Source organism: Panthera pardus, unplaced genomic scaffold (assembly GCF_024362965.1).
Source record: "Panthera pardus isolate Hobbes unplaced genomic scaffold, ASM2436296v1 HiC_scaffold_15, whole genome shotgun sequence".
Taxonomy (NCBI): Eukaryota; Metazoa; Chordata; class Mammalia; order Carnivora; family Felidae; genus Panthera; species Panthera pardus.
Window position 1 is genome coordinate 14046101 of NW_026526710.1, and position 25690 is coordinate 14071790.

The following is a 25690-nucleotide window of genomic DNA, read 5'->3' on the forward strand; positions in this document are numbered from 1 at the left end:
TTTATTTTTTGAACAGCAGGTACCTATATAGGTAGTAACAATACACAGAACACTACACATACCATGTCCAAAATGATATTTGCCTTTGTGGAGGAGGGCAAGGGCTGCAGTGGGGATGGGCACAGGGATTTCAGGCTACGTGTGTTCCATTGCTCATAACCTCAGCCATACTCTTTAGTGTCCACCAGTCTGATGGTGTGAACTGGTATAGCACCATGATTAAAAATACACATTTCTAGGGGCGCCTGGGTGGCTCAGTCAGTTAAGCGTCTGACTTCGGCTCAGGTCACGATCTCGCGGTCCGTGAGTTCGAGCCCCGCGTCGGGCTCTGGGCTGATGGCTCAGAGCCTGGAGCCTGCTTCCGATTCTGTGTCTCCCTCTCTCTCTGACCCTCCCCCGTTCATGCTCTGTCTCTCTCTGTCTCAAAAATAAATAAACTAAAAAAAAAATTAAAAAAAAAATACGCATTTCTCTTATCACCAGAGAGGTGGAGCCCCTGGCCACATGGTCACTGGCCTTTCTGGGTTCATCCTTCAGGCAACCTTGTTCCTACCCTTTGCCCATTTCCTAGTGGGACGTTTTGTCTTTTTCTTCTTGTTTTAGAGTATCGAATTCTTTGTTTGAACCAATTCCATGTACTCTTTAGACCTTCCTTCTTCCAATAAGCCAGGTCCATTTCTTTCAGGGGGATTAGTCTAAAGGAAGTTTCCAGATGTTTGCTATTGTTCCCATTGCTCTGAACTGTGTGATGTGAATGGCCAGTGCCTTAAGTGGTCACAGCATGGGGGGTGTGGTCTGTTTGGGGCTACTAATTGTAGCCAACCTTTCTTAAATGTGGACCATGAGCCCAGTAATAGGCAGCTGGTCCTCATATCCTTGCAAAGCAGGGGAGATCTCATTTCACAGAGAAGGAATAGAAAGAAGCATTAGCTTCCCAATTCCTTTAAGTCACAGGATGGCTGGTCCTAAAATGGTGCCAGTGTGAAGAGGCTACCAGTGGCATCACCACTGTCTCGGCCACCTGGGTTCTGCCAGCAACAGCCCCAGGGGCCTTGGCACCAGACTCAAGACACTCCAGGCTTGACTTCAGGAAAGAGGGAATAAACTATTTTAAAGAAGCCAACCAAAAAGCTGTTAATGACAAAAAAGGTCCTTAATGACCATTTATTCTCAGCTTTCAGCACATTAGGAGAGATTCAAATACCCCAAGAGAATAAAACCTCCCTTTCTGATTTCATTTCAGGTTGCTAAGCTCTCCAAATTTCCCCATTTCCATTTTAATGGCCCCTTTTCCTGTTTACACAACCACTGTAAACAAACTCTCAAAGAAGCATGTGGAATGGAGGTTGGGGGAGGCTGGCTGCAAAGTTCAACTGCAGCTTTCAAATCAGAGGGGAAGAGGGTTCCCCATTTATTGAACTAACACTCCAAATTTAGACCCGGCCTTGCCCTCAGGAGCTGCCAGCCCAGATGAGGGGACTGAATTATAACCTTGTGTGGCTGCACGATAACACAGAGCGCCCAGTTCTATGTAGGGGAGCTTCCAGGGTCCCCCAAAGAAGGGGGTGTCTGTGCTATGCCTGGATGGATGAGTGGGAGCTTTCCAGATCCAAAAAAGGGAAGAAGGTGGTTAAACCATCCAATGAACATTTTTAGTGTCTATCATGTGACAGGGATTGTTCATTAAAGATAAAACAGAGGTGGGGGAATAGACAAATGAAATGTGGTCTATCCATGCAGTGGAATATTACATAGTAATAAAAAGGCAAGACATTCTGACACATGCTACAACACGGATGGACCTTGAAAATATTATACTAGGTGAAATAAGCCAATCACAAAAGCACATACTTACATGAGGTCCCTAGAGTAATCAAATTCACAGAGACAGAAAGTTAGAACAGAGGTTATCAGAGGTACGGGATTGAGTGGCATTATTAAATGAGTACAGAGTTTTTGTTGGAGATATTGAAAAAGTTTTGGGTGTAGATAGTGGTGATGGTTATACGACTTTGTGAATGTATTTAATGTCACAGTTGTACACTTACCGATGGGTAAAGTGATCAATATTATGTTATGTATATATTTTACCACAATGAAATATTTTCAACATTAAAAAAATAGGGGTGGGGATTGGAATGGGAAAAATAAATAAGCACCACCCAGACAACGACCTCATGGAGCTTATGGTCTAATGGAAGAGTGAGACAAATCAAAAGTGCTGTACCAATGAGTGAAAGTATAAGTAATGAGGAACATGAAAAGTGAGATGAAGTTTGGGGTACAGATGGCAGACTGGATGCACACCTTCGCTCTTTCCTGCAGGCCCACCAAATGACAAGAAAGGGATATTTATGCAAATGTATAAACCCACAAGGATGAAGCACTGAGAGAAGGACTAGAGCAACAAAACACTGGAGGCTGGCGAGCCGAGGGATGAGGGTAGATACCGTGGTAGACCTAGAAAATTCAGGCTCCCAGCAGTAGAGGAGGATGGGAAACACCCTACTCTCCACCCCATACCCCTGCAAAGTTCAGGAGTCAGAGGTACCACGTGGCTCTGAAGGTGGGGAAGCAGGGAGGGGAAATGGCAAACAAAAATTGGTCAAAAGTCTGCTTAAGAAGCAGGCAGAAGCCCAGATCCCTCCTACTGCACGAGGCCAGCAGGTGTCCCTCCCACCCCAGCAGAGGGCTAGAGGTTCACTCTCGGAGGTAAACAGAAGGCCTCTGGCCGTGGGGAAGTCAGGACAGATGCAGATGAGTAGAGTGTCAAAAACAGAGGGATTCAGTAAACATCAGCACACTGGACCCCTATCCTCTTTCTCTTCTTGGCAGGAGATAAGAAGAATATTCTCCGGGGACTCTGACCAGCCTGAAAAAGAATGACCCAAAGATACTACTATGAGGGATTACCTAACAATCGGCTAAACCAAGCCATCCTATCATGAAGCTCAGTGGGAGAGGAGCCCTTCCCACAGACTCAGAGCTTGCAATCAGCTTTTTAACCCCCAATTCTTAAAATACACACAATCAGGGGAGAAGAAAGACCAATCTGAAGTAGGAAACTGGCAAGGAGAAAAAAATGCTACCTAATATTGTCAAAGATAAGAGAAAGTATTGTAATTATAAAATAAGAACAGGATGTCATAAAACAGGAACTTTCAGACCAAAAGAACTCTTGTAAATTCAAAATATGACAGGGGAAACAAAAGACCATATAAAAGGCTGAATGACAGATAAAATCTACCAGAAAACTGAGCAAAAAGACAAAGATGAAAAACAGGAGGAAATACTTAAGAAAATCATGGATCTAGTCCAGAGTTGCAACATCCTAATAGCAGGAGTATCAGGAGAGGAAAGAAAAAAGGGAGAACATCACTAATGAACAATAGATCTGAAGGACCCAAATTTCTAGCCTGAAATATCCCACTGAGTTCCTAAAATAATGGATTAAAATAGGTACACACAGTAGCACCTGGGTGGCTCAGTTAGTTAAACATCCATCCAACTCTTGATTTTTGGCTCAGGTCACAATCTCACGGTTTGTGAGACTGAGCTCTACCTTGGGCTCTGGATGACAGTGTGGAGACTGCTTGGGATTCTCTCTCTTCCTCTCTTTCTGCCTCTCCCCTTCTTATGTGCTCTCTCTCTCTCAAAATAAGTAAATAATAAAAACATTAAAAAATTTAAAAATAGATTCACACAATGGCATATCATTATGAAACTTCAAAGTACTAGAGAATATCCTACAACTTCTAGAGAAAAATAATTAATAATAATTAATGATAATTATTAATAATTATATTAATTATATAAATTATATAATTATATATAATATATAATTATATATAATTATGTGACATAATTATATATAATAATTATATTATTTAATAATTAATAATAATAATTAATAATTAAAATAAAAATAATTAAAAAATAAAGATTAAATGCAACGGGTCATAAGTCAAAATGGCTTTAGACTAGTCAACGACACCTGAAATCAGAAAACAATGGATCAATGTGTCCAAACTTCTGAAGGAAAAGTATTTCTAACCCAGAATTCAACACCCAACCAAACTATCAAGCAAGTTGTAGGAGGAACATATTTTCAGATATGCAAGATCTCCAAACGGTTACCTCCTTCCTGTTCTTTCTCAGAAAACTACTCAACCAAAAAGAGGGAGCAAAGCAAGAAAGAGGAAGATGTGGTATAGGAGAGCACAAGATCAAGACAAAGGAACCCCCCAGCATGATGGTGAAGGGAAATCACCAGAAGGACAGCTGTGCAGCCAGCTAAATCAGACTAGCGCAGCCAGAAGGCTCTGGGGATATGTTCCTTCAAGGTGATGGAACCAGGGTGGGGACATGGAGTGAAATAGGTGATGGGGATTAAGGAGCGCACTTGTCGTGATGAGCACCGGGTGATGTATGGAAACTGCTGAATCACTATATTTTACACCAGAAACTAACCTAACACTGTATGTTAACTAACTGGACTTAAAATAAAAACTTAAAATTAAAAAAAAAAAAAAAGGAGGAGGTGGAACCGACAGGCAGCTTCACGTGTCTAAAGCTCTTAAGCAGATTCAGGAAGCTGGAAGAAAGCCTGGGGTAGAATTTGGGGTAGGTGTGCAGAAAACAATGTAAATTCTAGGGAAAACAGAAAGTTATTCGGAGAAAGAAATCTAAGTCTAGAAAATGGCTTGCAGAGAACGGATGGAGGATAGGAAGGGTATGTGTGAACAGAGCGGGCAGAGGAGGTGAGGAACTAATGCTGTCTTCTTCCACAGTGGGAAGTTAATAGATGGTGCGAAACTGAAAAATCAAGAAGCAAAAACACAGAGGTAGATTCCTAAAGAACCAGCTAAGAGTAGAAAGTGGTTGCCTCTAGGGAGGAAGACAGCTGTTTTTTGGTAACAGACTTGTAGACCATTTGACTCCCAATTATAAGCATGTGTAACTTTGATAAAGAAAAAATAAAGGTACATGGTACCAGGAGTATATAACCTGGATGTAATATTAGATAGGGAGGTGGGCTCTGAGCTTCTATGTGAAGGTTGGATAGGGTCTAAAAGGCAAGGGGAGGGAGAGAGAGACAAAGGCCAGGCAGAGGGAGCAGCTGCTACAGTGGTCTGGGTGGAGGGAGAGGGGAATGAAGGATCAGGGAGGTGAGAGCAGAGCCCAGCAGAGATGGGGTCACAGAGATGGGGGAAGGAACAGACTAAGTGGTATAGAGTTGAGTTTTGTAGAGATCTTTCCTAGAATGGGTCAAGAGCCAGTTAGAAGGGGCCCAAGTGGAGAGCACAGTGGATGAGTTAGAGGCAATTATCGAAGCCAAGGTATGAGCTGATGACTCCTCAGACCAGGGCACTGGTGAGAAAGTGGGGAGGGGGCACCTGGGTGGCTCAGTCAGTTAAATGTCAAATTCTCGATTTCAGCTCAGGTCATAATCTCCCAGTTCAAGGGATTGAGCCCTGAATCTGGCTCCACACTGACAGCACAGACCCTGCTTGGGATTCTTTCTCTCTCCCTCTCTCTGCCCTTCCCCTGCTTGTTGCTCTCTCTCTTTCTAAATAAATTAATAAACTTAAAAAAAGGGAGGGGACGCCTGGGTGATTCAGTCGGTTAAGCGTCCAACTTTGGCTCAGGTCATGAGCTCATGGCTTGTGGGTTCAAGCCCCGCTCTGGGCTCTGTGCTGACAGCTCAGAGCCCGGAGCCTGCTTCAGATTCTGTGTCTCCCTCTCTCTCTGCCCCTCCCCCGCTCATGCTCTGTCTCTGTCTCTCAAAAATAAATTTTAAAAAATGTTAAGAAGAAAAAAAAAAAGAAGGTAGGGAGGAAAAGCTTAATGGGTTCCAAACAATTTGGGAGGAAGAAGTGGCAGAACCAGACAACAGACTGGGGTGCATGAGAGGGAGGGAGGCCAGGATTTCTGCCTTTCTGGTATTGTTGACGAAATAATCTTTCCATAGATCAGAAGAGATTTTCAAAAATCAAGAAGTCCTCTTGGTGACATGGAGATAATACACTATTGTCTGAAGGCAGCAGAGAAAGCACCCCAAGACAGACTTACTCCATGCTTCCTGGAAACAGATGATGTTCACTCCACACATTGCAGCCACCTCTGCAATGGCTTCTATGCGTCTGTGAAGGGCAGTGACCTGGCAATTCAAAAAGCAAGGATTAGAACCCATTTTCTTTTATTGGTTGAGATCTTTTTTTCCCCCAAGTTTATTCATTTATTTTGAGAGAGACAGTGTGCCACACAAGTAGGGGAGGGGCAGAGACAGCGGGAGAGAGAGAGAATCCCAAGTAGGGTCCACGCTGTCAGCACGGAACCTGATGTGGGGCTTGAACTCACAAACATGAGATCGTGAACCAAGCCAAAGTTGGACACTTAACCCACTGAGCCAGGTGCCCCTGGTTGAGACCATTTTTAGAACTCATCCTCACACACGTGGAACAACCCCCAACCTAGGCAGCTGCAAGAGGACAAGTAGGGTGGGGAGGTTCTGATATATCCTAGTCTCATCAAGTCCAAAATCTGCAGGAAAAGGTGGAGGTACAGAGGCTTTAGGGTTCCACACACTTAATGCTGCCTTTCAGAGCCTCAGTTTCTTTACCTGGAGAATGGGGAGAATACCCGCTGCCCTAAGGAGTTGCTCAAAGGAGTACATAAGCTTGTTTGCTACTTACTGCAAGAGGGACCCACACCCAGTGCACACCTTGGCCCTCCCCTGGGCTAACTGCTCCTTCTGCCTTAGGACACAATCCACTTCCTACCACCCTGCACTTGAGCCTTCCGGCATGCCTTGTCCTGCCATTTTCGTTTTCCTGTGTGCATCTTGTCATCAAATGAATGGATCCCATTTCCCAGCTGTGTCCTCCATCAAGAATGCACTTCCCCACTCCACCCAATCTTCCTGGGATGTGTTATTCATGTCATGTGTCACGCACAGAGAAGTGACTCTCCCAGCAGAGGGCTGAGCATCAAGAGCTGCCTCAGCACTCCCTGGTAGGTCCCTTTGGTGGCGCTGTTCCTGCTATGCTGTTGTGTTCCTCCACTGTCTGTCACTCCCCTCACCCCATGGGCTCCTCAGGGGCAGGAGGAAAGTGTCTTCATCTTCTTGGTGTCCTCAGCACAATGCCTGGCCCCCAGGAGATGTCTGGAAGTGTTTGTTCAAGAAAGACCAGAAGAACCAGGTTGAAAACCAGAGAGCACCTACTCTTTATGATGGTCTCTCCTGTGAGACTGCACACCAAGGCTCCGTGGATATTTGCTAGGTGCTGACAGTGTGCAAAGTGTGCTCCAAGGAGTTATGGGGGAGAACAGTGACCCTGGCCCTGCCAATCTGGGATGGCTGAGGAAACACATTCACAGTCAGCTAACCCAGAGACAAAAAGTGAACAGGGAACCAGAAATCTTTAAATTCAATAAAAACAGAAGGACCAGAGTGAAAGATGATGCAGAACCCGACCTGGAATCCAAATGGCCTTTTCTTGAGAATCCCTAGGAGTTCTGAGGCATGCTGTATCCCCAGGAAACCTCTGCAGAGAAACTCTTAAAAGTTTCAACAGCTAGAGAAATGCTGTGAAGAAGTATACACAACAAATCGCCTGCGTCTGTGATAACACATTTCTTTAGGGACATACAAGATGCCGTCACATTTATATTAACTGTAAGGTCATAAGGAATTGCGTATCATATTCCTGTCACCCTGAGGCACCATCAGCTGACAGACATCTGGGTTCAGTGAGTCCCTGCTCTCAGGATCAAGGCAGAGGAACATGCAGATGGACAGACAGGTCCTGACTGGTGTGTGCCAGCATGTACCCTTCTGGCAAGAGACTGAGAGGCAGAATTCCAGAGAAAGAGCGTGAGGCAGACAAAAGGACACCCTCTCAATTGATAAATGGAACTTCAGATCAATCACAGGAGAGGACGTGGAGGGGCAGGCAGAGAGAGGGTAGGAGCCAGAAGAGAAAGAGGAGCCAGAGATGTGGGCTGCAGGGAAGGGGGGCTGCAGGGCAGAAGCGTCTAGGTGACACTCGAGGTGCCTACAGACCTGCAGTGAGCAGTGGACCTGCAGTGACCCAGGGACTGTGGACGTGTTCAAAACACAGAGCAAGCCACAGCTCCGTTTATGTATTTATGGTCAAAAGAGGTTGCACCTGTTTTGCCACAGGGGCATCGGCAGGCAGGGGAGTTCTGTTCTGAACAAGTCCCACACGCATGGTCCGAGGTGGCCTCAGTTGCTCCTTTGCTGCCTCAAAGGCATATCCTTGCAGCTCAAAGTCCCCTTCAGAGGCAGCTTCAAAAGCCCTGCCGGGCAGATCGAGCTTCCTAAATGGACAGGAAAGTAGAAGGGAGACAATTTGCATGAGGTCTGCTGAATTTAAATTCACTTCCAACCCCCCAGTAGTCATCTACCTGGTAGAGAGGCGGCAGGGATGTTTGGCAGGAAGGCACAGAGAGAAGCCCAGGGCAAGGGCCCACTTGTGGGAAGCTGGAGTGGGGGCCAGGAGGAGGGAGGGCCCCGCCTGGTGGAGAATGGATACTACGCTGAGTATGGACTTCACCAGGGAGGTGCCGTAGTCTTCTGGCCTGGGAAAGCAGGGGAACAGGGAGCGGGGGCTGCAGAATGACTGGTCAAGAGGTTGATGTTTTAGAGCTGCTGACCTCAGGGTGGGGATTGGTTTCAGCAGTCAGCACAGAAGAGGAGAGGTAATGGATTTCCAAAATGTGTGTAGACTAGAATCAGAGGGCTGTGCTGAGCCTGGTGCAGGCTGTGATAAGACAAAGTGGCTGTTGAGAACAGGACTTAGGAGACTGATAGCATGAGGGAGGGTCCTGTGACCATTCACCACTAAGGGTTACAAGTCTCTAGTGAGCCCCACTGCCCTGTCCTGTTGCTGCTCCCACTGGGGGCAATTCCATGCCCAGTGCTGAGTGGGCTTGGTGAAGCCCAGGTGTCCAGACCAACGGCCCAGGCACTCACCCTGGTTTGTAGTTTATTAACAAAGGCAAGTGGATTATTTATAAAATCTCCCAGCTTAAGTGACCACTGGCCAAACGGCAAATACCTCCTGATGCTGGTTGGGTGCTGTGCACTGAGGTGAAACCCACAAGAGCAGGGGACATGGCCTCTGGCCAGGAAGGCCTTACCATCTAGGGGCGAGATGGTTATGAAATACTCAGAGAACACATCAAAAAATAACCTGACAGCCATTATCTAATAATAATATTTCTCTCCTACTTTAAATCACTTTTTTAAAGATGTTTCTTTCAAAATCACAGCCCTGTCAGCCCAAGCCCCCTGCCGCCGCCCCCTGCCAGGCGGTTTCCATGTGACGGCCCTGACAGCTCCAAGTTGGGTTCCGCCCCTGACAATCAGCCTGCTTTTCAACTAGTCAGAGTTCCGTTTGCTAGCAGGTTAGAAATAGCAGCAGTGCCCACACCGTGCCTCCCCTTACTGTGACTGCCTCAGACACAGTCCCCTTGCCCTCAGGGAGAGGACTCCCCACTCCTGTAGACCTCAGCCCCAGGACAAGTCATCATGGGGGACAGGAGAAGAAGAAGGGCTCTGTGTGTCTGTTTCCTCTTAGGCCCACGGGTGGGGGGAGCAGGACCATCCTTTGGGAGACATCTTGTCAGGCCCATCCTCAGTCTGGGTCTCATCCCAGGAAGATAACAGATGGAAGAGATCTTGTCTCACCTTTCCAAGTCCACCTGTAGCTGTCACCTGGATGACAGATATCCCTCAGCCTCTGTCCTTCCTCATCCACTGCCCACAGCTGTTGGCTCTCCCCATCTGTTCACCACCATGAGCCCTGTTATTCTGTGATACGCAGCCTTCCTGCCTTCTCACTATGTTGAATGCTGCCACACACACCCCTTCCAGCAACCTGTGGACAATCATTCTCTTAGGCTTGGGGTGGTGCAGACCACACCACTCTATCCTCACACGGAGTTACCTTCAGGGCTCTGCCTCCTCTCAGTACTCCCCGGTTGTCTTGTCACCTCAACCCTCCTGTTATCCAGGTGGTCCCTCACCACATCCTGCTTCACTTAGTCTTGGAGAACCCAACAGACCCCCGAGCCCCATTCCATAAACAAGTACTGTGCCCACCAAAGGCTTGGCACAGGGAGGTGGTGGGACATAGACCAGCTATGGCTCATGTGAGGGCAGAGACCAGATGAACCACAACTTCACAGAGGGTCCGTGCTGCCCCAAACCCTCCCTTGATCCCTAGAGTCGACCTTCTGCCCTTCTACCCCTTATCCTGCTACTAAGGCCCCTCATGGGCTCACCTCTAATGTCAAGGAGGAAAGCCCATCACTTCCTGCTCAGCCCCAACATACCCTCCTGGGCCCCTCCCCCAGCTCCTACCTCTCCAACCCAGGGTCAGGGCAGACATGGCCTGAAGGAGCCCAGCTCCTGCCTCCTCTGCAACCTCTGGCTTTCGGAACTTCATCTTTCCCCACTAATAGCTCTTTTACCATCAGTGTTTTAAATAATTAAACTAGAGCTTTGCTACAAAAGAAACGCATGCTTGTGGGAGGAAAAAAAAATCAAACAGTGGGAAAGGAAGGTATCAAGTGAAAAATGAGTTCCCCTCTCCATCCCACCGTTAAGCTCCTGTCCCAAACCTCAGAGGCAACCCCTCTTAACAATGTTTTAGGTATCTTTCCAATATTTTCTTAAATGTGTGTCCTAAATGACACCCACATTGGTGTCCGTCTGTGTATTCTGTTCTTCCACTTACTTGCCTTTTTTACTTAGCAATATTCATAGCTTGGACACCTCGCCCTGGCTCCTACAGACCTACCACATCCACCATTAAAGCTATTTGAGTCTCTCCCATTAAAAAATAAATAACAGAGAGAAAAAAAAATAAAAAGTAGGGAAGCACACTCTCCATAGGTCCTTCTGGTTACCTCACTTGCTCTCCTCACCTCCCCTTCATAGGGACCTTCCCTGAAGCCCTCACCTCCCACACCTTCCTCAGCCCCCTGTTCCCTGGGGCCCACTCCCCCACTCCAAACTGCCACCAGCCTTCTGGTTGGCTTTAGCAACAGGAGACAAACACCTGTCTTCATCCTCCTAGACTTCTCTGTACTATCTGACATTTTGTCCCTATCCTGCTCAATGTCCTTGATACCTGCCTCAGGGCCCCCGATCCTGCTTCCTCACCTCTGGAGTATCATGCAAAGTCGCCATTTCTTCTAATTCCTTTAACAGCAGGTTCTCCAGAAACCCACCCAGGGCCCTTCCCACTCTGCACCCACTCTTGGGCCTAGAATGAGGGCAGTCCCGAGCCCCCTGTGAAGGCCACCTCTACACAGTCCCTGTAGTGGGTTAAACTGTGACTTCCCCCGCCAAAAAAAAAAACAAGATATGTCCACATCCTAATACCCAGAACCTGTGAATAAGACCTTATTTGGAAAAAGGATATTTGCAGATATAACTAAAGATCTCGAGATCATACTGGATTATCAAGGTGAGCCCTAAATCTAGTGACAGGTATTCTTATAAGAGATGCCCAGAGGAGAGACACAGGGAGAAGAGGAGGTAGTCATGTGAAGGCAGAGGCAGAGATTGGGGTCATTCTGCCACAAGCCAAGGGATGTCAGAAACCACTGGAGAAGGCAAGGAAGGATTCTCTCCCACAGCGTTTGGAGAAGTGTGGCACTGCAGACACCTTGATTTTGTACTTCTGGTCTTTAGGACTGTGAGAATAAATTTCTTTTGGTTTATGCCACCAGTGTGTGGTAATTTGTTACAGCAGCTCTAGAAAACTAAACAGCACCCCCAATTCAACTCAGCAGCCTTCCCTAAAGCTGCTCCTCATCAGATGAATGAATCAGCCATCTGGGGGTCCAAGCCAGAAACTGGCATGATCTTTGCCTCCAAATTCTTTGAAGACTCCCACCACCATTAGGACAGGTTCTGCTGCCTTAGCAGGGTGTACAGAGCCCCTGGGTCCACCATGGTCACTTTTGCCTTCTCCTCACAACATTCTACACCTGCAATCCCTAAATGAGCATGTTCCCTGGTGTCTGGGCCTTGACAAAGGGTACCTGAGCCCTTCCTGTCTCCAAACCAATTTCTCCATCTCCTTCAGGATACAGTGCAAGCATGATGCCCCTGAGAAGGCTTCCTAACCCTCCTCCAACCCTGCACACGTACACTCTCTCCAGCTCAGCTTGCATCTTTCTCTCACAATGTAGGGCAACCATCAAAAGACAGAAAGCCCCTCTAGGATGGGAACCATGGCTTACTTATCCTTGTACTCTTAGTGCCCAAGACAAAAAACCACACACAATAAATGTTTGTTACATGAATAAATGCTTCTTGGTTCTGGCTGTCTTGAAATCGAGAGTCCATGTTCTTTGGGGATTTCATCTGGCTAGCCCAGGCAAAAGCCCATTCACTTAGCAAACATTCACTAAGCATCGTCTCTGTGTTTGACACAGCAAGTAACTGGGAGAGAAGGTGAGGTGTGGAACACAGTTGGAAGTCCAGAGGAGGGGCTGAAGACTCAGGCTCCACCCAGGCCTTCACAGAGGTGACCAGAAACAAGTCAGGTTATGAGGAGTGAGCAGGGGTTTAAGTGGAAGAAGAGTTTTTAAATGACTAATAATTTTCTATCTTTAGTTCGCAATCCTGTGCATAGCCAAATCCCACCCACCTGCAAGGACTGAGCAAGTACAAAGGTTTATACCCTAGGGGCAAAGCCTGGAAGGGCTCAGTGCGGAGTGGAATAGAACACTTCATGAACAGTTACTGTAAGCCAAGTCCCAGGATGAGGCCTAGCTGTTGTTGGTCAATAGACGTTGGCTACCATTATAATCCCTCCCCATAGAAAATGCCTCTTTCAAGGTAGTCCTTATCCCAATCTCTAGAATGTGCTCCAGCCAGTCACCTATAAGAGACACTTATTCCTCTTTTCCTAAGATTCTTGTGCTTTACCTCTCCCTGACACCACAAGCTCTCTCCATTTCTTTTCCTAGAAGAACATGTCCACCTCATCCTTAAAACAAACCTATTCCCATCCTGAGACCCTTGATTAAGATACCTCTGGGAGCCTTAACTCTAAGAGTCTTCACACTTTGACAGGTGTGACAGGAAAGTAGTAGTCCAGCACGATTTCAGGAGGGACCTTGAAGTTCACCCAGTCCTAGGTATCCCTCTTTGGGTAGGAAGAGTCCTTTTTGACCGAGTTCTCTACCACTCCTACCCCCAAAGGCAGTTGTTCTACCTTTACCATCCACTAGCACTCTTAGATGTGAGATCTGTCCTCCCCCATCCCCCCCCCCCCCCCCCCCCCCGCCGTAACTCCATTGGAGCCAGTGGCTGGGAACCACTGATCCAATCAACATCCTTGAGTTTCAGGTGAGTCTATCAGGTTCCTGCCTCAAGGTCACTGCCACAAGGTCAGGAAGCACATGGTCTGGCTGGGTGGGGGCAGAGAGACCACCAATGGGCTAGAAAGTGGAAGGACATTAACTCAGGAGCTGTATGGGATCAAAGTTTAGATTTCATTCTAAGAGCCATGGGAAACCCTTACAGAGTTTTAAGCAAAGGAGCCAACAAGATATGATGCACATTTTCTGGTTGCTTTGAGTAAAGTGGACCAAAGAGAAACAACAGTGAAAGGGAAAGCATCTTCCAGCTTTGTATACACAGTGTCCAGCAGTGCACTAACCTCAGAAGGTCCTAGTGATGCACACAACTGGCTGGGAATGGGAAAACATTTGCGCTGAGTGTGGTAACTAACTCCTGTGGCTTGCCAGTGGGAACAGTTCCTTCTCCAATTAGATTCAGCTGGCCTCTACCTCCAAGGATCTGCCAAAGGCCCAGTCACTGCAGGAAGGGCTGGGACTGGACAATCAGCTGACCTACTGGGGTCTCTGGCTGGAGGCACTGACCCAGACAGACACCCAGGGTACAACCCTAGCTCTTGGGAGGAAGCTGGTCACTGGAAGTAGGGAAGGAGAGCCAGGTAACCACAGAGAAAGCCACAGAGAGTAAAAACCTGACCTTTCCCTCCCAGGTTCTTTTCCCTTCTGGGTGCTGGGCAACAAGGAGAGAAATGGCTTGTAAAGGTCACTTGGGGGTTGTGCAACCCCTGAGAGGCCCAGAGATGTCACATCTAGACTTCCTAAGGTCTCTGCTCACCAACTCAGATCTTCATTGCCCCCTCAAGAGTCCTTCAGATCCTGAAGCACTCTCCCTGGTTCCCCAGACCCACACTCGCTGGCCCCAAGGTCTCCCCACCCCAGCCTCTAGGCCCCAGACCTGGTTTCCTTGCCATAGAGAATGCGTTTCACCTCCCTCAAGTCTGCGGGTGGCAGGTGCTTCTCCAAGCACTGCTCCAGCGACTCCCATTCAGACCCCTCCATGGCCGGAGTCTGCAAGTGCCTAAGTCCAGACTAAAACCGCCTACCCTTTGCCCCTAGAAAGAAGAGAAGGAGGAGCCTACAACCAGGTTCGCGCAAGCGCTCTCCCCTCTACACCCTCACCTTGGGCCCCTGCAGGGCTCACATGAGGACACGCCTCCTCCTCGCGCCTCCACGGCGCGCAGCCAATCAGCGTTCCAGGGCTTCGCGGGTGGGACTGCCCCTTGCCCCTCGCACCTCCTCCCGCACGCGCCAGGACACGCCCATTCCACGGGCCGACCTCCCCAAGCCCTCGCGCCTCGGCCGCGTGCAGCTAGCTGTCGCTGCTTCCTCCCCTGCGGACTTCGGAGGGTCCCCAGGACCGTTGTGTTGCCCTCTCACACTCTCTCGCTGTCCGGTTCCTACCCAGAGGTGTGGGGCGGGACCGAGAACCCGAGAGGCGATGAGGGAGGCCCGGCGCGGCCTCTCGGAGGCAAAGCGCGGTCTGAGGGAAATGTCTGGCAAGTCCTGTCGGACCCTCGCGGGACCGGTTCCCACCGCAGCCGGTGGGCAGGGCTTCTCCCCGCCCGGAACTCGTTCTCCGGTCCGCTGAATGCAGACAGCAAGCCGGGCCGGCCCACCGCACGGGACTGCGGAGGAAGGTACGGGACGAGTTTCAGTGTCCCAAAGGCAGTGGCTGCACTCCCGTCTTCCAGTGTCCCGCGTTTGTGAGGACTTATAGCCCCCACGAGGGGCCAGGCTGGGAGCCACGGTCGCGCGCGCCCACCCGAGCTTCGGGGTCAGAGCCCCGGCAGCGCTCAGAGCTTGAGCGAAGGGTCGAGTGATCCTGTGCGCTTTCCTGGCGTGAATACTGCAAAATGCTGGGTCCCTGGGGGGTGGCTCATCCGCGGGACCCTTGGGCCCCCTCTGAGCTCTGCCGTGTGCACTGGTTGCGCCCTCAGGGGCACTTTTCCTGGGAGGGGGCACTTTTGCCTTAGAGGATAGGGGTGAGGACCGTTTCACAGTTCCCGATCCGGAGAGTGCTACCCCTCAGGAGCCAAAGAAGGTCCACTTTTCAGCCCAAGTGAGAATTAGGACAGAGCAGCTCAACTCTGGTGGTGAAGCAAGTCGGCCCAATCGTAGTTAAGCAACTTGCAAACCTTGTGAACCTTGCAAACCTGAAAGTTATTCAGACATTCTGGCCTGCTGTTGCTTTATCTGTAAAATAGGAAAACAACTACCTTGCAGGGTTGTTTAAAAGTAAGATAAGCACAAAAGGAGCTAAAAGTAGGGGCTGTAGACCAAATGCTTTAGATATTTTATATAAGTCGCTAACACACAAGTTGTGGCCATTGTTTTGATAAATGTTAACTGACACTTCCTAGTATCTGATGGAGCTCCCTTTTCAAGAATGCAAACTTTGGTTGAAGGTTTTTTTTTTTTTTTTTTGTATATAAGGCTCTGAGATAAGGACAATGCACAGAGAACAAGACTAGTACTTTTTCTTCGTGGTTTAAGGTGGGGACAATTTTGTGAATACTGAGATAACAGCAGATTTAAATAATTTGATGTGAAAAAGATAGAAAGTATGCTGTGGAGTTAAGAGGAAGGGGTGATTTCTGGCCTAGAAAGGGACATTGTTTAAGGCCGAATGGAAGAGACCTCATTACCGACTCAAAATGCCTCAGAAGAAACCTCACACACACACACACACCACTTCTCAGGCCTGTTCTTATCTTTGGTACGGTATTTCTTATTTTAGTTAATGGCCTCACTGCCCACTCATTTTGCCAAGCCTTTGGGAGTCATCCCCAACTCCTCCGTGTTCTTTCTTTCTCCCGCACAACCAAGCATCAAATTCTGCTAAATTTATCTCCTAAATTTTGATAAAATCCTTCCCCCTCCCACCCCATGCCTATAATCATGTCAGCTTTTGCTTGACTTGTTGCTAGTCTTCTAACTTATCCTTCTACCTCTGATGTCTATCCCTAGTTGTCTTTCTAAAACTAATATCTTATCATCCTTTTTACCTTCACACTCAGTGTCTCCCTACCTGGAATGACATTTTATCAGAAGATAGAGTTTGTGAATTCCTGCTCACCCTGTAAGATGCAGCTCAAATATCGCCTCGTCTGTAGTGTCTTCTCCAATTGCTCTAGGAAAGGTATAGGCTTTGCTAACCTTTTATGGATATCTCTATTAGAGCATTTATCAAAAACTATTGTGTGATTATTTCTGAGCTCTAAGCAGGAACTGGGTCTGATCTACTTTTGTGTCTACAGGGCTCTGGCACTCAATAAATGACTGGTGAAGGAATTAATTCTGATGGGATCAAGGACAGATTCATTAAGGTGGTGACATTTGAGCTGGACCTTGAAGCAGAAGTAGAAACTATTATTATTAGTTAAATTGCTTAATCCATCTTTCCCTATTGTTCAGTGACAGGTCATTCACACTAGGTCATTATAAACCAGGATTTCACAAATACAAAATGCTAACTTGAGAAGGATAAAAAAATATCATATTTAAATTTTTATATTTGCCTAATTTATTTTTCACTTTAAATAATAAGACACTTCACTAGATCCTTCTGTGGTAATCATTAAAAAAGACTTTAAGCTCTGCCCTAGTTTCTTTCTGAAATACCTAGCCAAGTCCCAAAGGTTTTAACTACATGCAAGTGTACTAGAGTGAGGGACTCCTCCCTGTTTTGAAGACCATCTCTTTTTGTGGCAACATGGTGTGGTTTATGGATATATAAGCATTTGAGTTTATACAAACTTGAACAGGAAGAATGGAATATGCCACAACCTCAATATGGTGGTTATCTCTGGAGAAGGAGGTAGGGGAATGGGATAGAGGAATGGGCATTATCTGCTGATATATAATATTTAATTTTAAATTAAATATGTTTTAAAAAATATTTGAAGCATTAAAGTGCCATTTCCTGTCCAAAAAAAAAAAAAAAAAAAGATTTGTAGCATATGATATTAACATTTTAAAAATCTGGGTATTCATTATTATGCTTCTCCTTATATTTGAAATATTTTATTAAAAATTATTTTATAGAAAAGAGAGCCTTAGACCGGAGTCAGGAAATCTACAGGTTAGTCTGGGTTCAACCTTTACCTCAGTTTCCCTGTTATAAGAAAGGTAGGGGAGGGGAAGAGGCTGGGAAGACAGTTTACAGAGATAAACTAAGCCTTTCCTAATTCTAATAAAATATGATCCTAATATTTACATGCTTATTTGTGACAGAAAAAGTTCATTATAGAGGCTGGTTTTATGGAAAGAGCACATTTGTTAAAAATGTATTAGTGTCTGTTTTTAGGTGTTAATTTTAAATTTACAATGTGCGTTAATTTTAATTCTTTTTTTTTTTTTTAATTTTAGAGAGAGGATGAGCAGGGAAGAGACAAAGGGAGAGAGAGAAAGAGACAAAGAGGAAGAATGAGAGAGAGAGAGAGAGAGAGAGAGAGAGAGAGAATCTTAAGTCTCCCCACTCCCATGCCAGGCTCGATCTCCCAACCATGAGACCATGACCTGAGCCAAAATCAAGAGTTGGATGCTCAACCACTCAACTGACTGAACCACGCAGGCACCCCCAATTAATTTTAATTCTTAAGGAAAGTGTTGAAGGTAGTGTGGCCTCTGCTCATCAACATTTGAAGGACTAAAATTTTATGATAATCATTGGTGAGCAATCTTTGCAAAGGCCATGACATGGAGATCCCACCTGTCCTCTTTTCTCCTGTGAGCCAGAGGCCTGATGATGCCATCATTTAGCACTTTACAGCACACACAAGCTTTTGCCTCTTTTTGTCCCATTTCCTCCTCCCGGTAATACTGTGAACTATGGGGCAAGTGTTCTTGGTATTTGTCAGATTTCCAAATTAAACGTGACGCTTAGTAGAAATGAAAATACAGGAGATAATATTTCACTTGTAGTCATGGGGGAAAAATATCTGAGGTGACCCGATTTCTTTTTTTTTTTAATATTTTATTTATTTTTATTTTAGAGAGAGCAAGAGAGAGGGGGTAGAGGGAGAAAGAAAGAGAATCCCAGGCAGGCTGTATGCTCAGCACAGAGCCCAACACAGGGCTCAATCCCACGACTCTGGGACTGTGACCTGAGCCTAAATTAAGAGTTGGACACTCAACTGACTGAGCCATCAAGGCTCCTCGAGGTGACTTGATTTCTAAGTTACTTTCTAAAGGCCCAGTTTCTGTGTTACATTGTCTCTGCATGGTGTTCCTTCAGCTCATAAGTCACAGTTCTTTGTTTGCTAGGGTTCATTTTATCATCATCATTATTATTATTATCCTTGTGTAGACTTAAGTGTCTCACATGAAAGAGTTTTGGAATAGTATATCCAAGCTAACTGAAAATGGATTTTGTAGCAGAGCAGAGCCAGCTCAGCCAAAATGGTGATTTAGTAAGTTTCTTTGTCTGCCTTTAGTGGCCTGAACGTTTTCTCTTTTGTTTTGCTTTATCCTTTGTTTTACTTGCTTCTCCTCTCTTGACTAGCCATGTTCTTCCCTGCAAGGCCTTCTTTACTCATATTAAATTTGCATAATCCACTTTAATGTTAGTTGACCAACACTAAAATGCTCTGATCAACTCCATTTTAGTAAGGGACTCTTCAAACTCTGTAGAAGGAAACTCTGATGGTGGAAGTATCAGGAGAGGCCTTGAAAGAAATATTTAGATCAGGAAACCACATCCCTCAGATAACGTCATTCAATGGCCTCGATTTTTTTCTGGAATCCGGCCTATCTGATGCATCTTTTCCATTCCTATTGCTACTTATACATTCCTTGTACAGGCTTTTATCATTTCCTAAATTACTTCACCCAACTCATAATCAGTCTTTCTGCCTCTCAACTTCAATTTCCCCCTTGGCCTTGATTCCCAGTGATCTGTTTTTCAAGAGCACTCCATTAGTTTAGTCTGAAGTCCAAGAGAGCATGGAATAAAGCCCGTGATTTGACCTCATTTCATGCTGTCACTCTTCCCTACCCTACACTTTGGATTCCAGCATTGTCAAACTGCTTCTAGTTGTATATTCTGTATCATTTCATGCCTCTGTCTTTGTTCAGCTCCTTCTTCACTTGTATAGTTCTTACCCAAACCTTAAGATTCAAGTATCTCTTCAATAAAGCCTTTGCTGGCTCCTTCAGGCTTACCTAAGTTCCCATTTCTGTGTTGCCATAATATTCAATCTGTTAACTTTCTTGAGGATAGAGGTATGACATTTCTTTGAATCTACAGAGCTTCACATGTAACTGGAGCTCAATAAATGATTGTTGAACCAAATCGAACACCATATCAGTATTTATAAATGTTTATATTCACTTGATGAGTCCTTTTTACATATATAAACTCAGTACCTACTTATTTAGTCTGCTTTTTGAAAAGACCACAATTGGCTGTAGCAGATTCATAATCCTCTTCTTTCAGTAAGACTCTCAGCCTTTGCCCCCTGATCATCTAGGATACAAGTAGTCCAAATCCTGAGTGGCAACAACAGTAGATATTGGGGGAGGGAGTCCATCCTTGGGGGCTACTTCATATAGAAATCTTCTGTTTATGGGAAGTTGCTGGTTCAGTATGTCATAGTTCATCACTCTCTAATTAGCCTCCTGGTTCATATTTCTTTGTATTGAGAGTTTGGTGGGATCCTTGTCCATAACATTCTTGAATTATAGGTAATATGTTTCAGATCCCATTTTCAGAAAGTCCTAGCTATAGGTAACAGACAGCTGCCTACTTGTATTTTGAGAAACAGTACAGTGTAACAGAAAGAACATTGAATTGGGTATATAAATAGGTTCTAATCCTGGTTTTGCTATAATTGCAGCTTTAGGTGAATTACTTGATAGCACTTCCTAATCTGTTAATTTAAAGGTAGTGGACTAATTCTCAGAAATTCTATGATTTCGTTATTGCTAGAGCTTGGCATCTCTTAAGTATTGTAATAACTGCTTTCACTGAGGCTCCCCTCCCCTCTTTTTATGTGAATGGTGAGGGCAAGTAGAGCACACGTTGTCTAACACCTGGAGGAGAACTCCTTGGATATTAGCACCTTAAGGCCAGGACTGGGCCACATTTATATTGGAGTGCCATGGGTACAGTGGGGGCTGCACTGGACTTGGACAACCCTTGGACAACCCAAGGACTTGGGGTTCAACCCTGGTTCTATACTTTTTTTGGCTATGTAACCATAGACAAATCATGTCCTTTCTGGGCTTTAGTTTCTTTACTTATAAATGAGAATAACAAGGGGTGCCTGGGTGGCTCAGTTGGTTAAGTGTCCAACTCTTGATTTTGGCTCAGGTCATGATCTCATGGTTTGTGAGATTGACCGCATTGAGCTCTGTGTGCTGACAGCGTGGAGCCTGCTTGGGATTCTTTCTCCCTTTCTGTCCATCCCCTGCTCATGCTGCTCTCTCTCTCTCAAAATAAGTAAACTTAAAAAAAATGAGGATAACATCCATTCCACTTCCTTTGATTTGAAACAAATAAGCTAAGTTGAAAAATCTTTAAAAATCTATACAGGAGCACCTGGGTAGCTCAACTGGTTAAGCATCCAACTCACAATCTCAGCTCAGGTTTTGATCTTAGGGTTGTGAAGTCAAGCCCTGTGTTGGCCTCCACACTGGGCATGAAGCCTACTTTAAAAAAAAGAAAAAAAAGGAAGAAAATCTACACAGTGTTATCTCTGTAAGATAATTTTTAAGATAATTATTTTTAATAAAGGAAAAGGGGTTGAATATAATATTCCCGTGGGAAATCATAAATATACTATCCTTAATGTGCTGGATACTTGTCTTTGAGGTGTTTTTCCAGTGGTGATAATGCCTTTGCACTGAATCATTTATACTCTTTCCACCAGTTCTTCTGGTGATGAATAGTAAACATTTTAATGATGAGTAATTTTTGAGGAAGGCTGCGCTTTGAGGTCATGAAATAAAGCAACGCTGACTAGCCTAAGCTGAAATCCAGTACATGAACCATCACTAGTTTGTTAATCATTTAGGCTAGCAAACTAAGCACAGACTTGTGTATCATTAGGAATGCAAAATCCCAAGTTGACTTTTTGGGACCCAAATTTCATGAAGTATCCATGTGATAAATAAACCTTTTCTACCTCCTTCCCCCCCCCCCCCCGAAACAATTGCATAAGCATGCAGTAGGCTTAGCAGCAAAACGTGGCATTTAGAGATGCTCAGTTGTCTATAAGCTCAATGTGATCCAACAATGTGGCTGCCACAAAAGCTGTTAAAGCCTTAGGCTGCATATTGAGAGGTGTAGTATCTAGAGCACACCTGAAATTTATCTAGCTCTGGGCTAGATACAAAGCATGTAAATCATCTTGAATACATCCGGAAAAGAAAGAGTGATGTTGGTGAGAACATTTAACAACAACAGATAGTCAAAGGCACTGGGAACATTAGCAAAAAAAAAAAAAAAAAAGCAAAGTCAGGAAGAATATTGTCACTTTATTCAGATTATCTGAAGGTGGCCACATAGATGCAAATATATTTGTTCCATTTGGCCCTAAGGAGAGGAGCTGGAGTCAATGGATAGAAACTCAGGGAAGCATATTTCAGCCCAAAGCAGTTATTTCCAATAGGCGATCCAAAATGAAACAGGCTACCTCTGCAGACAATTAGTTCTCAGTGATTCTGGGTGTTCAAGTACAGTCTAGATGACCACTTGGTGGGAGTATTGTAGAAGAAAGGCAGTCATCAGATGGGTAGTTGAACCACATGGTCCATGATTTGTGTATATTGCTTTAACATGAATGAAAACAAAACAATTTAGGCATATTAAATCCAAAAAAGCATACACAGACCATAGAATAATACAAGACAGCTTGGTATCTGAAGAAATGAAAGTCAACAAGTGTGTTTTACTGAAGAATCAGGTGATGAGAAGATTTTATTATTAATAGTAGTAGTAGTAGTGTATTTGGTTTGGTTGTTTTTAAAGGAAAAGGACCATTTTTATTGCTAGTGTGAGTGGACCTAGATTCTAGGACATAATAGTGACTGGAGTTCTGGTCACAGAATCAGAGGAAACAACTGTCTTGCGGTTTTAAAGGTAATTTCTTTCTTTCTTTTTTATTTTTTTAGTTTACTTATTTTGAGAGAGAGAGAGAGAGAGAGATCAGGGGAGGGGCAGAGAGAGAAGGAGAGAGATAGAATCCCAAGTAGTCTGCACTGTCAGTGTAGAGCCTGATGTGGAGCTCGAACCCATGAACCGCAAGATCATGACTTGAGCCGAAGTTGGATGCCTAACCGACTGAGCCACCCAGCCGCCCCCATAAAGAGTAATTTCAACTTGGAAATGGTTGGGGCTCAGAGTGGAAAAACACTATCTGGGGGTTAAGAGACCAAGCAAGTACACAGGTATACACACAGCCTATGGGTGAACCAAGTATACAGAAAGAATTAGATATTTGTGAAGCCAAGCCAAATGCATTTGTGTTCTGTACTTTATTTGCCATCTTAGATACTGGTATCTCAAAATCCTAACACTGAAGCAAAGTAGATTTTGTGTTCTGAGAGGCTGTAATGTGTGCTAATGATCCATCATGGAGGGCTTGCAGTACTGTTATAAAATACCAGTCTCTTTGCCCCACCAGGAACCTTACCACTGGCAAGTCCTGCCCTTAGTCCCAGGATCTGAATCCTACTTCATATCTCAACCTTGCTGCTAGCCCTGCTTGAATGAATGCCCCAAATTAAATAACTAGTCTACCTGTTTGAGGCATTAAGCCCTCCTGCACTTCAGCTCAGTACTTGAAACTACATTTTTTTTCTTTAAACTCAGGTCTTTCTCTGGCATCTCAGTCACCGTCCCCTTTTAAACTTGGCACTGCCAAAGACTTGAATCTAGATTTTGAGTCTCACTCTGGTTGCTGAGCCCTACTAGTTCTTGCCAGACTCTAACATGATCTACTGCCTTGACCACCAACTGCTAAATCTCAAGTCCCCAGAGCCTTATCTTTGGGTCTCTGTGGGTGCTATAGGTAAAGGCTTCAGTTTGCTAAGAATCAGGGCCCCCTTCATCACCATGAGCCTTTCTTACCATCCCAGGTTTCTCCCTGATTAAGGGAGTTGGTCTGACCATGCCATCTACACTTGAGGAGCCAAACCAATACTAGCCTGTGCTGGAGTAATCCATAGAAGCCCATCTTCCATACTCAGCCTCTGCAGCTACTAGCCAACAAGAGCTTCCTGAACCTGGTATCATGTGTTCTGCTGGACTTTGGGGCTGTGCTTCTGGGCTCCCCTGCCCCATCTCTGTTAACCTAATAACTGGGTACTTTTCCTGTCTGGACTTTAAAGAGTTAGTTTTAGCAGTCCATGGAGAGCTGTATAGCTTGTCTCACAAGGATCTTAAAGGTGCTTAATATTTGTTCTCTTCATTGGTTAGTTTTATAAACATGTGTTGAATGTGCCAGACATTGTGCTAGGCACTGGGGTGAAACATGAATAAGTTTTGGTGCTTGTTTTCATCATCATAATAGTAGCCATATAGAAATTTCTGGAGCACCTGCTATGTACCAGGCACTGTGGTAGGCCTCTAAGAGACAGACTTTATAGGGTATGGAAGGTGAGCTGTAACGGGGCAGGAGGAAAAGCTGGGTAGTTTGTATTATATACATAAGGCTCCAGTGCTTGATAAACAATAGCTGTGTTTATAATATTATGTGATAACATTACTGAAAGTGCCACACAGGTCCAGAGGTGGGAGAACAAACATCTGAGCCGGAAGGATGTGTGGAGGACACAGGAAGGTCAATCCAAAAAAAGAAAAAGCAAGACTGCAAGCAGAAAACGGTGACCATTGCAGAGTAGCCAGTCTGTCTGGAATACCAGAGTAGATAAAGCGTTGCGCTGCATCAGTGTATGGAAAGATGTCTGGAGAGTTCTAGATAGATGTGTGCTAAAGAGAGATTTTAGCCATGAAACCATTAACCATATTCACAAGAGAAAATGACTGCGTGAAATTGTAAAAACCGGAAGGATCAGACAAGCCTGAAAATTATCCAATTAAAGGAAGGAAGATTGCAGACTGCTTAGTCACCTGAAGAGAGAGAGTAGACCTTACAAAATGAGAGGAGATGATTACATCACTTAAGCGAGCATTGATCAACATGGTTGGCAGGACAAGTGGAAATGTTTTTCTCTTAAATAATTCAAGCCTGCTGGCTTCCAATTCAGTTTAAGATAGTATAAACGTCTGCTATATATAAATGTGTATGGCATTCCAGTGGTGAATGAGTAGAATTTAAAAGAGGAATAAGTAAAACTTACTGTCTGTTTTCAACTGAGTGCTCATGAATAAAACCCCTGATGGTAAATACACAATAGCTTTCAGTTGAACACATTATATAACGACAAGGAAATAGTATTTGCTTGTTGACCCGACTATAACATACTTAAGCCATATAGTAATAATATAATCAGAGGGTGTCAGGTCTGATGATTTAAAAACATTTCTATTTCTAGTGTGTATTTCTATAAGGTAGACTTAATTCAAGTTCTATGACAAATTTTCATGGCTGGTTGTTTATATTTTCATGAATTGATAGGTTATAGAAAGCAGTGGGAAAACAAATGAAATTAAAAGAGTATTAAAAGTTATGGCTACGGTGCACCTGGGTGGCTCAGTCAGTTAAGTGTTGACTCTTGATTTCAGCTCAGGTCATGATCCCAGGGTTTTGGGATTGAGCCCTGTGTAGGGCTCCATGCTGAGTATGGAACCTGGTTAAGGTTCTCTCTCACTCTTCCTGTGCCCCTTCCCCACTCACATGTGTGCTCGCTGTCTCTCACTCTCTCTCTCAAAAAAAAAAAAAAAGAAGAAAAAGTTTAGGGGTGCCTGTATGGCTCAGTCAATTAAGCATCTGACTCTTGATTTCAGCTCAGGTCATGATCTCACAGCACGTGAGTTGGAGCCCTGTGTTAGACTCTGCATTGACGGCCTGGAGCCTGCTTGAGATTCTCTCTCTCTCTCTCTCTCTCTCTCTATCTCTCTCTCTCTCTATCTCTCTCTCTCTCTCTCTGCCCCTACTCCCCACTCATGCATCTGCTTGCTTTCTTGCTCTCTCATAAATAAATAAACATTAAAGTTATGGCTACATGAGATGAGATTATATTAGTGTTGCTATCCTTTAAATAACTTTACCATTCATTGGGAAACAGTGCTCTTATTTTTTTTCTAAAAAGACTCTTTAAAAAAATTTTTTTAAATGTTTATTTTTCAGAGAGAGAGACAGAGCACGTGCAGGAGAGA

General features: G+C 45.0%; 1 protein-coding gene and 1 long non-coding RNA gene across 3 annotated transcripts in view; one reads left to right on the top strand and one right to left on the bottom strand.

Moving 5' to 3' along the window:
• The window catches only part of UPB1 (beta-ureidopropionase 1), a 29020-nt gene extending 14569 nt beyond the window's left edge, over window positions 1–14451 (bottom strand). The window contains exons 1-3 of one of the 2 annotated variants that reach the window (XM_019467101.2): window positions 14303–14451; window positions 8172–8343; window positions 6073–6160 (exon numbers count right to left, since the gene is read on the bottom strand). In XM_019467101.2, the coding sequence (XP_019322646.2) occupies window positions 6073–6160; window positions 8172–8343; window positions 14303–14406 (364 nt within the window). In that variant the 5' untranslated portion in view covers window positions 14407–14451. The remainder of the gene's footprint in view (window positions 1–6072; window positions 6161–8171; window positions 8344–14302) is intronic. The other variant, XM_019467102.2, reaches the window with a different exon arrangement.
• A 137-nt stretch (window positions 14452–14588) lies between these two features.
• LOC109277440 (uncharacterized) overlaps window positions 14589–25690 on the top strand; it is a 52512-nt gene continuing 41410 nt past the window's right edge. Inside the window, exon 1 of the long non-coding RNA XR_008422162.1 lies at window positions 14589–15044. This is a non-coding gene — a long non-coding RNA (uncharacterized LOC109277440). The remainder of the gene's footprint in view (window positions 15045–25690) is intronic.